This window comes from Balaenoptera acutorostrata, chromosome 7 (assembly GCF_949987535.1).
Source record: "Balaenoptera acutorostrata chromosome 7, mBalAcu1.1, whole genome shotgun sequence".
NCBI classification, from domain to species: domain Eukaryota; kingdom Metazoa; phylum Chordata; class Mammalia; order Artiodactyla; family Balaenopteridae; genus Balaenoptera; species Balaenoptera acutorostrata.
The window spans coordinates 100,062,045-100,075,212 of record NC_080070.1 but is presented as its reverse complement, the minus strand read 5'-3'; the positions used below and the strand labels follow the sequence as shown (position 1 = coordinate 100,075,212).

Sequence of the window (13,168 nt, the reverse complement as noted above, 5' to 3'; positions counted from 1 at the left end):
CCCACTCACCCCAGTGATTCGTGCCCCTCTTGCCAACGAGGAAGGAGGCCTCTGAGCACGTTTAAGCAAAGATGTAACTCACTACATTTTTCTCAAGAATACCCTGGGGTAAGGTAGTGCCCAGCCCAAAGGAACAGACTGAAACTAGTAACCACCCGCCTTCACTGGGCACCTACTCACTGGGCATCATGCTAGGTGGTCCCCGGTTGTAGGTATTGCTGCCACCATTTCACACATCTGAGACTACACACCCAGTAAGTGGCCATGGGGGGCTCTGGCTCATGCATCTGGGTCTGTAGATAACAGACTGCATGTCCCCCACTACGGACAGTCTGTTGCTCCATGCTCATCAGGTGACCCTGCATGTGGGATGCATCGTGGTTATTCTATGACCTGGTAACAGCATAGCAAGATAGTGCTGGGAGCTGGTAAGAGATTGGACCCATGACAAAGATGTTAGATTTGGGTGATGTGATCTGTAAGAGGCCATTTGGGGGAACAGCATAAGGCATGGTGCTGGAGTATTAGCTTGATATGGGCTCGGCTATGAGAGGCTTGCTAAGCCCTACTCAGGGCTCCCCACAGCCTCACCTTGAACAGATAGATTACCACAGACACCAACCTTGCTGCGTGTCCTGTGGCAAACTGGAGAGGCTGTGCTCCCCAAATATCTCCAGCCGAAGCTCCTAGTTTGCTTCATGGGGAGTGTATCCATTGATCTTGTTGCATTAATTATAACTTGGATAAGCCCTAGGTTTGAGAGGCTAATTCTATGGAAGAACCAACCTTCCAATCCAAGTCTTTGACTCCAAGGACAGGACTCCTTTGCATGGCTCCATGCTGCCTCCTTACACTTATAGAGCTTGTTGTGCTCTTCCCTGAGTAGTCCTGTTTCACATAGCAGTGAGGGAAATATTTCGGAGGGAGAAGTGGATCTACCCAGTGGCCCTTAAGCACTCTGTGTTGAGAACTACCTATTCCATGTATGGATAAAACCAGGCTGTGTCATTGAACATGCCCTTTCTGCTGACATTCTTGCTGGAGCTGTTCTGCTCTTCATCTGGAGGCCTCTCTTCCCAGGAAAAAGTTATATATGCCAGGGTCATGTAACTGAACCCTAAAAACTTTGAGGCAGACACTCCAGGGACACTGATAAGAAAGGTGGCCAAGCTTGCATCTCCCAACTCTTAGTCCAACACCCACTTTCTCCAGCTTCCTTGCTATTAAAAGCAGTGGTAGCAATATTAAAGCAATAGTAATAATAATAATTAGTGGCTAGGGTCCACACCCTAAAGATAGAGCAATTAATAAGATATAAAATTCACCAAATATTCAATTCATTCATTCTAAGATAAGTTTAAGGGATGTCACCAGAGAGACAAGATCCAGCCTCATCCACCAGAACACAGGCACCAGTCCCCTCCACCAGGAAGCCTACACAACCCACTGAACCAACCTTAGCCACTGGGGGCAGACACCAAAAACAACGGGAACTACAAACCTGCAGCCTGCAAAAAGGAGACCCCAAACACAGTAAGTTAAGCAAAATGAGAAGACAGAGAAATACACAGCAGATGAAGGAGCAAGGTAAAAACCCACCAGACCAAACAAATGAAGAGGAAATAGGCAGTCTACCTGAAAAAGAATTCAGAGTAATGAGAGTAAAGATAATCCAAAATCTTGGAAATAGAATGGAGAAAATACAAGAAACGTTTAACAAGGACCTAGAAGAACTGAAGAGCAAACAAACAATGATGAACAACACAATAAATGAAATTAAAAATTCTCTAGAAGGAATCAATAGCAGAATAACTGAGGCAGAAAAACGGATAAGTGACCTGGAAGATAAAATAGTGACAATAACTACCGCAGAGCAGAATAAAGAAAAAAGAATGAAAAAAATTGAGGACAGTCTCAGAGACCTCTGGGACAACATTAAATGCACCAACATTTGAATTATAGGGGTCTCAGAAGAAGAAGAGAAAAAAAAAGGGACTGAGAAAATATTTGAAGAGATTATAGTTGAAAACATCCCTAATTTGGGAAAGGAAATAGCCACCCAAGTCCAGGAATTGCAGGGAGTCTCATACACGATAAATCCAAGGAGAAACACGCCAAGACACATATTAATCAAATTATCAAAAATTAAATACAAAGAAAAAATATTAAAAGCAGCAAAGGAAAAGCAACAAATAACATACAAGGGAATCTCCATAAGGTTAACAGCTAATCTTTCAGCAGAAACTCTGCAAACCAGAAGGGAGTGGCAGGACATATTTAAAGTGATGAAAGGGAAAAAACTACAACCAAGATTACTCTACCCAGCAAGGATCTCATTCAGATTTGATGGAGAAATAAAACCTTTGCAGACAATCAAAAGCTAAGAGAATTCAGCACCACCAAACCAGCTCTACAACAAATGCTAAAGGAACTTCTCTAGGCAGGAAACACAAGAGAAGGAAAAGGCCTACAATAACAAACCCAAAACAATTAAGAAAATGGTAATAGGAACATACATATCGATAACTACCTTAAATGTAAATGGATTAAATGCTCCAACCAAAAGACATAGACTGGCTGAATGGATACAAAAACAACACCCGTATATATGCTGTCTACAAGACGGCCACTTCAGACCTAGGGACACATACAGACTGAAAGTGAGGGGATGGAATAAGATATTCCATGCAAATGGAAATCAAAAGAAAGCTGGAGTAGCAATTCTCATATCAGACAAAATAGACTTTAAAATAAAGGCTATTACAAGAGACAAAGAAGGACACTACATAATGATCAAGGGATCAATCCAAGAAGAAGATATAACAATTGTAAATATTCATGCACCCAACATAGGAGCACCTCAATACATAAGGCAAATGCTAACAGCCATAAAAGGGTAAGTCGACAGTAACAATCATAGTAGGTGACTTTAACACCCCACTTTCACCAATGGACAGATCATCCAAAATGAAAATAAAGAAGGAAACACAAGCTTTAAATGATACATTAAACAAGATGGACTTAATTGATATTTATAGGACATTCCATCCAAAAACAACATAATACATTTTCTTCTCCAGTGCTCATGGAACATTCTCCAGGATAGATCATATCTTGGGTCACAAATCAAGCCTTGGTAAATTTAAGAAAATTGAACTCATGTCAAGTATCTTTTTCAACCACAATGCTATGAGACTAGATATCACTTACAGGAAAAAATCTGTAAAAAATACAGACACATGGAGGCTAAATAATACACTACTAAATAACCAAGAGATCACTGAAGAAATCAAAGAGGAAATCAAAAAATACCTAGAAACAAATGACAATGAAAACACGGCAACCCAAAACCTATGGGATGCAGCAAAAACAGTTCTAAGAGGGAAGTTTATAGCAATGCAATCCTACCTCAAGAAACAAGAAACATCTCAAATAAACAACCTAACCTTACACCTAAAGCAATTAGAGAAAGAAGAACAAAAAAACCCCAAAGTTAGCAGAAGGAAAGAAATCATAAAGATCAGATCAGAAATAAATGAAAAATAAATGAAGGATACAATAGCAAAGATCAATAAAACACAAAGCTGGTTCTTTGAGAAGATAAGCAAAATGATAAACCATTAGCCAGACTCATCAAGAAAAAGAAGGAGAGGATTCAAATCAATAAAATTAGAAATGAAAAAGGAGAAGTTACAACAGACACCACAGAAATACAAAGCATCCTGAGAGACTACTACAAGCAACTCTACGCCAAAAAAATGGACAACCTGGAAGAAATGGACAAATTCTTAGAAAGGTACAACCTTCCAAGACTGAACCAGGAAGAAACAGAAAATGTAAACAGAGCAATCACAAGCACTGAAATTGAAACTGTGATTAAAAATCTTCCAACAAACAAAAGCCCAGGACCAGATGGCTTCACAGGCGAATTCTATCAAACATTTAGTGGGGCTTCCCTGGTGGCGCAGTGGTTGAGAGTCTGCCTGCCAATGCAGGGGACACGGGTTCGAGCCTTGGTCCAGGAAGATCCCACATGCCACGGAGCAACTGGGCCCGTGAGCCACAATTACTGAGCTTGCGCGTCTGGAGCCTGTTCTCCGCAACAAGAGAGGCCGCGACAGTGAGAGGCCCGTGCACCGCGATGAAGAGTGGCCCCCGCTTGCCACAACTAGAGAAAGCCCTCGCACAGAAACAAAGACCCAACACAGCCAAAGATAAATTAAATAAATAAATTTTTTAAAAAAAGAATTATTTAAAAAAAAAAAACATTTAGTGAAGAGCTAACACCTATCCTTCTCAAACTCTTACAAATTATAGCAGAGGGAGGAACACTCCCAAGCTCATTCTCTGAACCACCATCACCCTGATACCAAAACCAGAAAAAGATGTTACAAAAAAAGAAAACTACAGGCCAATATCACTGATGAACATAGATGCAAAAATCCTCAACAAAATACTAGCAAACAGAATCCAACAGCACACTAAAAGGATCATACACCATGATCAAGTGGGGTTTATCCCAGGAATGCAAGGATTCTTCAATATCCTCAAATAAATCAATGCAATATACCATATTAACAAATTGAAGTAGAAAACCCATATGATTATCTCAATAGATGCAGAAAAAGCTTTTGACAAAATTCAACACCCATTTATGATAAAAACCCTCCAGAAAGTAGACATAGAGGGAACTTACCTCAACATAATAAAGGCCATATATGACAAACCACAGCCAACATCATTCTCAATGGTGAAAAACTGAAACCATTTCCACTAAGATCAGGAACAAGACAAGGTTGCCCACTCTCACCACTATTATTCAACATAGTTTTGAAAGTTTTAGCCACAGCAATCAGAGAAGAAAAAGAAATAAAAGGAATCCAAATCAGAAAAGAAGAAGTAAAACTGTCACTGTTTGCAGATGACATGATACTATACATAGAGAATCCTAAAGATGCTACCAGAAAACTACTAGAGTTGATCAATGAATTTGGTAAAGTAGCAAGATACAAAATTAATGCACAGAAATCTCTTTCATTCCTGTACACTAATGATGAAAAAATCTGAAAGAGAAATTAAGGAAACACTCCCATTTACCATTGTAACAAAAAGAATAAAATACCTAGGGATAAACCTACCTAAGGAGACAAAAGACCTGTATGCAGAAAACTATAAGACACTGATGAAAGAAATTCAAGATGACACAAAGAGATGGAGAGATATACCATGTTCTTGGATTAGAAGAATCAACATTGTGAAAATGACTATACTACCCAAAGCAATCTACAGATTCAATGCAATCCCTATCAAACTACCAATGGCATTTTTCACAGAACTAGAGCAAAAAATTTCACAATTTGTATGGAAACACAAAAGACCACGAATAGCCAAAGCAATCTTGAGAAAGAAAAACAGAGCTGGAGGAAGCAGGCTCCTGGACTTCAGACTATACTACAAAGCTACAGTAATCAAGACAGTATGGTACTGGCACAAAAACAGAAATATAGATCCATGGAACAAGATAGAAAGCCCAGAGATAAACCCATGCACATATGGTCACCTTATTTTTGATAAAGGAGGCAAGAATATACACTAGAGAAAAGACATCCTCTTCAATAAGTGGTGCTGGGAAAACTGGACAGCTACATGTAAAAGAATGAAATTAGAACACTCCTTAACACCATACACAAAAATAAACTCAAAATGGATTAAAGACCTAAAGGTAAGGCCAGACACTATCAAACTCTTAGAGGAAAACATAGGCAGAATGCTCTATGACATAAATCACAGCAAGATCCTTTTTGACCCACCTCCTAGAGAAATGGAAATAAAAACAAAAATAAATGAATGGGACCTAATGAAGCATACAAGCTTTTGCACAGCAAAGGAAACCATAAGATGAAAAGACAACCCTCAGAATGGGAGAAAATATTTGTAAACAAAGCAACTGACAAAGGATTACTCTTCAAAATATACAAGCAGCTCAGGCAGCTCAATACCAAAAAAACAAACAACCCAATCCAAAAATGGGCAGAAGACCTAAATAGACATTTCTCCAAAGAAGATATACAGATTGCTAACAAACACATGAAAGGATGCTCAACATCACTAATCATTAGAGAAATGCAAATCAAAACTGGAATGAGGTATCATCTCACACTGGTCAGAATGGCCATCATCAAAAAATCTACGAACAATAAATGCTGGAGAGGGTGTGGTGAAAAGGGAACCCTCTTGCCCTGTTGGTGGGAATGTAAGTTGATACAGCCACTACGGAGAACAGTATGGAGGTTCCTTAAAAAACTAAAAATAAAACTACTATAAGACCCAGCATTCCCACTGCTGGGAATATACCCTGAGAAAACCATAATTCAAAAAGAGTCACGTACCACAATGTGCATTGCAGCTCTATTTACAATAGCCAGGACATAGAAGCAACCTAAGTGTCCATCGACAGATGAATGGATAAAGAAGATGTGGCACATATATACAATGGAATATTACTCAGCCATAAAAGGAAATGAAATTGAGTTATTTGTAGTGAGATGGATGGACCTAGAGTCTGTCATACAAAGTGAAGTAAGTCAGAAAGAGAAAAATAAATACCGTATGCTAACACATATATATGGAATCTAAAAAAAAAAAAAAAGGTTCTGAAAAACCTAGGGGCAAGACAGGAATAAAGATGCAGAGGTAGAGAATGGACTTGAGGACACGGGGAGGGGGAAGGATAAGCTGGGACAAAGTGAGAGAGTGGCATGGACATATATACACTACCAAATGTAAAATAGATAGCTAGTGGGAAGCAGCCACATAGCACAGGGAGATCAGCTCAGTGCTTTGTGACCACCTAGAGAGGTGGGATAGGGAGGGTGGGAGGGAGACGCAAGAGGGAGGAGATATGGGGATATAAGTATACGTATAGCTAACTCACTTTGTTTTAAAGCAGAAACTAACACCATTGTAAAGCAGTTATACTCCAGTAAAGATGTTAAACTTTTTTTCCTTTTTTTTTTTTAAGGGATGTGTCCAAAGGCACCCACCTAATCAGTGGCAGAGGGAAGGTTGGGAGCCAGGGGCCCACTCTCCCTAAGACATCATGCACTTTCCTTTCGAGACTGGTGTTCCAAACTTTCTCTGGTGGTCTGAGTACTTGAGAGCAAGAAAGAGGCTTTAATGGAATTTGACTTACACATGCATCTTAATTAAGAAGCAAATTATAATTGCTTGATGGGTACACTTTGAAAAAGAAAAAGCACAAAAAAGGTTTATTATCAGTCACTGAGCCCACTGAAACATCTAGCTTGTGGTTGAGAGCTGGCTGGATGATGGGCTCACTCGTTTCCAAATGAGCAAAACCACTGCCTTGCCAGAAAGGAACCAAGGAGGGCCCCTCCCTGGAGCACGTATGGGGATAATGAAGGCCTCCGCAGCCTCGGTTCCAGGGGAGGAAGCTGACCATCTGGGTCTCTGACACCAAAGTTGTTGACGTGGTCCAGGAAGTGTGGGGCAATGGCATCTTCTCCCTCCGGGGATGCAGCAGCTCTTACTTACCGCTCTGCTTTTGGTACACAGGGCAGGTCTCACCTGAGGTGATAAATACCTCTTCATTCTCTCTATTAACCAATCCAAATGGTAGTGAAAGAAGTCAGAGGAGTGTGGTGAAAAGAGAAAGGGATTTGGAATCAGAGCTGATTTGTGCCTTGCTGCTACTTGACTGTGTGACCTTGGGCTGATCCCTTAACTTCTGTTGGGCCCCCTGTCAACTCTATCTCTCAGGGCTGTGTTGCTACACTGACAGTAGCCATTAAACACTTCTAATTGTTCAGTTGTTCAAGAAGACGCACAGGACCCAAATGAGAATGCTTCCACATCTACAGTTGGTTACAGAAAGAGGATACGGTATAGCAACAACATTAAAGTAAGAATGTGCATCCCAGCTGAACACGGCCTCGTAGCAAGAGGACGGGAGAGGCCCTGTGCCAGCTCCTGCTGTCCTCTTGTCCCTAAGGGCCAGAACAAAGTGCACGTGCTCAGATCAGGAACCACCGACATAGTCTCTGATACCCTGGAAACAGTGAGCCCAAGTTAGAGTCTCTGCTGGAACTGTTTCTATTTTGATGCTCATGTAGGTACCATCCTGTTAGATAACCAGCGCCAAGAGCAGAGCCCTCTGAGGCGCTCACCGAGGCCAGGTGCCAATCATCAGTCTCACCGTCATCAATAACAATGCTTCCAGGCCGCTGCAAACCGTCCCCAAACTCCCGGAACCCGTGCTTACAAAGCAGTGCTATTAATCAGCAGGCTTCCTGCCTTGATCGGGAGTCAGCTCTGTGCAGGAACTTTACCAAAGCCACTCAGACTAATTGCAGCCCTACGGGAATTCACTCTCACAGGTACTGTATAAGAAAATGCATACACTCAACATACTATAAAATATCATACAATGTTGTTGTTTCACTATATGCAACGTCTTCCTATCCTATGTCTTTTATTTCCACAGTGTATGCCTTCCTGGATGGGATGCTCACCCACCCACTTTGGGGGGCTGATTCATGCCCCGCAAAGGCTAATAGAAGGGAGCCCTTAGTAGGACACAGAAGAAAGGATGGTGAGTCTTGTAATGATTCTGTAAAATCTGCACTTACACCTACAGTGTAAACGGCACTAGGTCATCATTAGTGAGGGGGGGGGTTGTTCATCTTGCCACATCACTCTAGTGCTGGCCTGAGGAGGGCTGGCTTCTCGCAAACCTCCTCCAGCTCCTTGGAGGTGGAAAAGCAGGCAGATTCCAGGAAGTGAGTGCTTCAGCTGGAGGTGAGGGGGAGACAACCGGGTTGCCATGGAAAAGGAAGAGGGAGGGAGGACTGAGGGGAGGGATGGCCTTTTGCTTCTCTGAGGTTGTCTGAATAGGAAAGTGACATGAGAGAAAAAGTAGAAACTTTTTGTAATGTTCTTTGGATCCCATACAAAGGATTAATCACTCACAGAAAGACTTTCTGGAAATGGACTATACCTTCCTGCCTTTTCAAATTAATAAGAGCATTCAGGAGGGGTTGCACCTGCTTCCTCAAGCAGCAAAATACACTGAGCCTGGGGCCTCTTTTGATTCCTGACACCACCTAGCAGGCGTCTAGGCCCAGATGGCAGACTTGGGGATTGTTCTAGAGAGACCAAGATGGCCTCACACCTGGTGCTCTGTGGACAAAACTCAGATCAGTGGGCCTGGTAACTTTTTCATGTTCATGCAGGTCTTCCAGCTACCAAGGAGCCCTTCTTTCATTAAACACACTGGTACTTTTCATTTCCCTGAGACTCAGACAAAAGCTAGTTCCCTGGAGACTTTCTCAAAGTGGAGACAACTTCAGTGTGCAGTGGATTTAAATACACCAAGGGGCCTTTGCTAAGTCCTCTATCTCCCAGGAATGACACATGGTCCTTTGGTACGGATGGAGCCAGAGATTTTTTCATCTCAACTCTTTCCCCTGCTACAGTTGGGGGTCTTGTGTAGTTTATGTTCTTTTAGGGCCTTCCTTTCTAAGTTGTCACTGGAACGGGACACTTTAGCATCCCAAAGATAAAATGTTTTCTTTCCCTCATCTTAATAGGAGGTGAAAAAGACAGAAGCCAATCTCAGTGCCAATATTAAGCAGGCAGATGATCTAAATTTCTGCATTTAGGGGATATCAGTAAATGTGGGGGAAAAAACAGGTCCCCAAAGGGATAATGATCAACAAAAACAACATTTACTAGCTACCCTATATGTGTTGGCACTCAGGGACCACAGAGCAAGAAGAAACGTGAAACCTCTAATTGCAGGGCTGACGTTCCACTTGAGGAGACAGGGCAGACACATAACGGATGAATTATAGTATAACTCCTGCTACCTTTCATTGAGCACTTACTCTGTGTTAGACTCTGTACTAAACCCTTAAAACGCATTCCATGTGCAGACGAAAGGAGCTCCAGGGTGCAGCAGGGAGAGTGTGCACCAAGAGCTAGGGTAATCTGGGAAGGCTCCATGGAGGAGGCTGGGCCTGACTGGGCCTTGGAGGATGCATAGGAGTTAGACCAAATGAGAGGAAAAAGGATACTGGAGAATGTTACTTTGTTTGAGATTATTTTGGTGATGCGTGTTTCCAATTCCCCGAAGGCAGGGACTGGTGTGGCTGTTCCCCTCCCCCAGTCGTCTGTGACCCTGATGTTTCTGAGATCAAGGGTAAGGATCAGGTTCTCAGACTCACCTAAGAAGGTGAGAGAGCAACAGTCTGCATCACAGCAGACCTTCCAAAAAATAGGATTTGACCTGTGGAAGCAAAAGTGCAGTACAGTGCATGGTCTTTTGGAGAGAGACGGATTGGAATGTGGTTTTTATAAAGAATCTCAAGTATTTCTTGCAAACTTTTGTCATCTGTTCCTTTCACACATCTGATGAGAAGGTTCCAAATGATAGTGTTTCAGTATAAGATGCTGGGTTCTTCCTAACCTCACTCTTCCCCCAATGACAATAAAAGTCACCTCTTAACTCAAATGATTATGATCCTAAAAGCCTATATTTCTGGGAAAATCTCCAATGTTTACTTCAAGTGAGAGTCTGAGAAGCTCAAGGCCCAGCTTCACGCGCACAGTTCCTCCTGCCCTCTAAAATCCCAAGGTTAAAGACAGTTCAATATTATTAGGAAACCGTGATTTATTTATGTTATTAACAGATCAAAGAGGAAAATCAAGTGGTCCTTTCTACAGATCTTGAAAAAACATCTGATTTAAAAATCCATTTTGATTTACAAGCAAATAGCCTAAATAAGAATAAAAGCTATCTGCTTAACATATAAAACATACCCAAAGCTATTTCATACCAAAAGCTAACATCATGCTTCATGGAGAGCAAGACAAGAGTATACACTCATCATTATTGAACAACAATCTGAAGGTACAGGCCCAGTAGTTGGATAAGAGAAAGAAATAAGAGATTAAAAAAAAACAAGCGAGGAATTGGGCTTCCCTGGTGGTGCAGTGGTTGAGAATCTGCCTGCCAATGCAGGGGACACGGGTTCAAGCCCTGGTCTGGGAAGATCCCACATGCCGCGGAGCAACTGGGCTCGTGAGCCACAACTACTGAGCCTGCGCGTCTGGAGCCTGTGCTCCGCAACAAGAGAGGCCACGATAGTGAGAGGCCCGCGCACCGCGATGAAGAGTGGCCCCCGCTTGCCGCAACTAGAGAAAGCCCTCGCACAGAAACGAAAAAACCCAACACAGCCAAAAATAAATAAATAAATAAATAAATTTCAATTTAAAAAAACAAGCGAGGAAAAGAACAAATATTTATCATCTTCAAACCTGGAAAATGCATGAGAATCAACTGAAACATCATTACAAATAATAAGATAATTCATCAAAAAACTTCCATACATTATATAACAATCAACTGAAAGATAAGAGGGAAGAGAAAATTCCATTTACAACTGCTAAAGAGAAAAAGAACTAGAAATAAACAATCAGAATGTGCAAGATCTATATGAAGGAAAAAAATCTCAAAATACTCCTGAGAAAACAAATGAAGACTTGAACAAGTTTCTAGAGCCCTGTTCTTGGATAGGAAGACTCAACATCGTACATAATAATCACTAACATTTACTAAGCATTTACTAGGTACCAGACACTCCTCTAAGCATTTTTACTATATAACTCATCAAAGATGTAAATTATCCCTAAATTAATCTGCAAATTTAACATGATTGAATTCCATACATAATGCATATACTACCTATTCAAAAATAAGATTTAATTTAAAAAGCTCAATTTAAGTAATCCAAGCTGACAACACTGAAAAATCATCCAAGATTCTTGAAGCTCTTGAATTAGGAAGAGGGAGTGCCAGAAGCACGAGGTGAATCTTTGGCTTCTATCAGAAATTTTCTTTGCTCAAGACTGAGACACTAGCCCCTCAGTACCTCGGTTTTCCCATAGGGTGATTTGCAACCTCAGTTTGCCCCTAGAAGGCTCCAGAGTAAGGCCAGAATCTCCACAAAGACTGGCTGACATACATAAAAAGCCCTACTAGGAAAATTCTTTTCCCAATTTTAGGTCTTGAAAGGACCACACAGGCCAGTTAGCACAAGAGGGGAAGTGAAGTCTGTATGAACATTGATTAGATGGTGGCTTTTTGGGTACCCTCTTCTCCAGATACGCCATCCCAGCCTCTCAGGGCTCCCTGATGCTGAGAAGCCCACACTTGAACAAAGCCTCCCAGAGGCAATTTCCTCTTTGGGGACTTTATCACACAATGATATCAAGCAAACTGAATGGGCCGAGACAGGTGGCAAAACGGAGTTCCTACCTGACAGGGCGCCCAGCAGAAGCAGGAAGAGGACGGCCTTCTGCATCTTTAGTTCACTTCTGTGCACCCTTCCAGGGTGTTATCCAGGACCTGAAGCCCGCCTTACACCCAGAGTCTATTCCAGGTGCCACTCACCTTCCCCTCCTGGTTTTGTTACCATGCGAGAAATCAAACAGAGGCTTTAGTGTCACTAAGGGAGACTCCAAACACCACAGGACTGTTTGTTCTTTGATTCCCCCCCTTCTGTGACCGCATGGTCACCAAGAGGCCAGCCAACCAGCCCTGGTCAGCTAGGAGTCCATCTTAAAAGTCCACACACACCATGCATCTGCACAGAGAACCCCAGAAGAAAAGTCAAAAGAGCAAAGAAAGAGTGGATGGTAAAAGCTGGACATAAACAGAGTCATGCATGATGGGCTCCCTGTCACCAGGCACGTTGTCATTCTCGGAAACAGGGGTAGGCAAGTAGGAATTTTTCTGCTGTCCTGAATTGATGAGTCAGACTCAGAGTTGGAGACTAAAGCACTCATTCTAAAGAGAGGAGCCAAAAAATAAATAAATAAAAATAAATAAGAGAGGAACCAAGAGCTGGGGCCAGACCCCTCCTCAAGGCAGACCTGCAACCGTAGACACTGCCCTTTGACTCCATCCACCGCCCCTCCAGCCCTCAAAGATGTCCGTGGAGGAAGATTTTGGAGGAAGCTGCTGCCCACTGGGGGGTGATGTGGCCCATCCCTTGGGGCCAGGTGTTGCCCTGTGCAGTGCTTTCATGCCCCATGCAGCCCTGTGCCAGGCTACAAGGCCCAGTGAGTGAAGCACAGCTCGTTCCAG

The 13,168-nt window shown here is 42.3% G+C and overlaps 1 protein-coding gene across 1 annotated transcript in view; it reads right to left on the bottom strand.

The window, feature by feature from the left end:
• The window catches only part of CDHR3 (cadherin related family member 3), a 72,728-nt gene extending 60,335 nt beyond the window's left edge, over positions 1–12,393 (bottom strand). The window contains exon 1 of the mRNA XM_007177296.2: positions 12,338–12,393. Within this exon, the coding sequence (XP_007177358.2) occupies positions 12,338–12,383 (46 nt within the window). The 5' untranslated portion in view covers positions 12,384–12,393. The remainder of the gene's footprint in view (positions 1–12,337) is intronic.
• Positions 12,394–13,168: the final 775 nt, after the last annotated feature.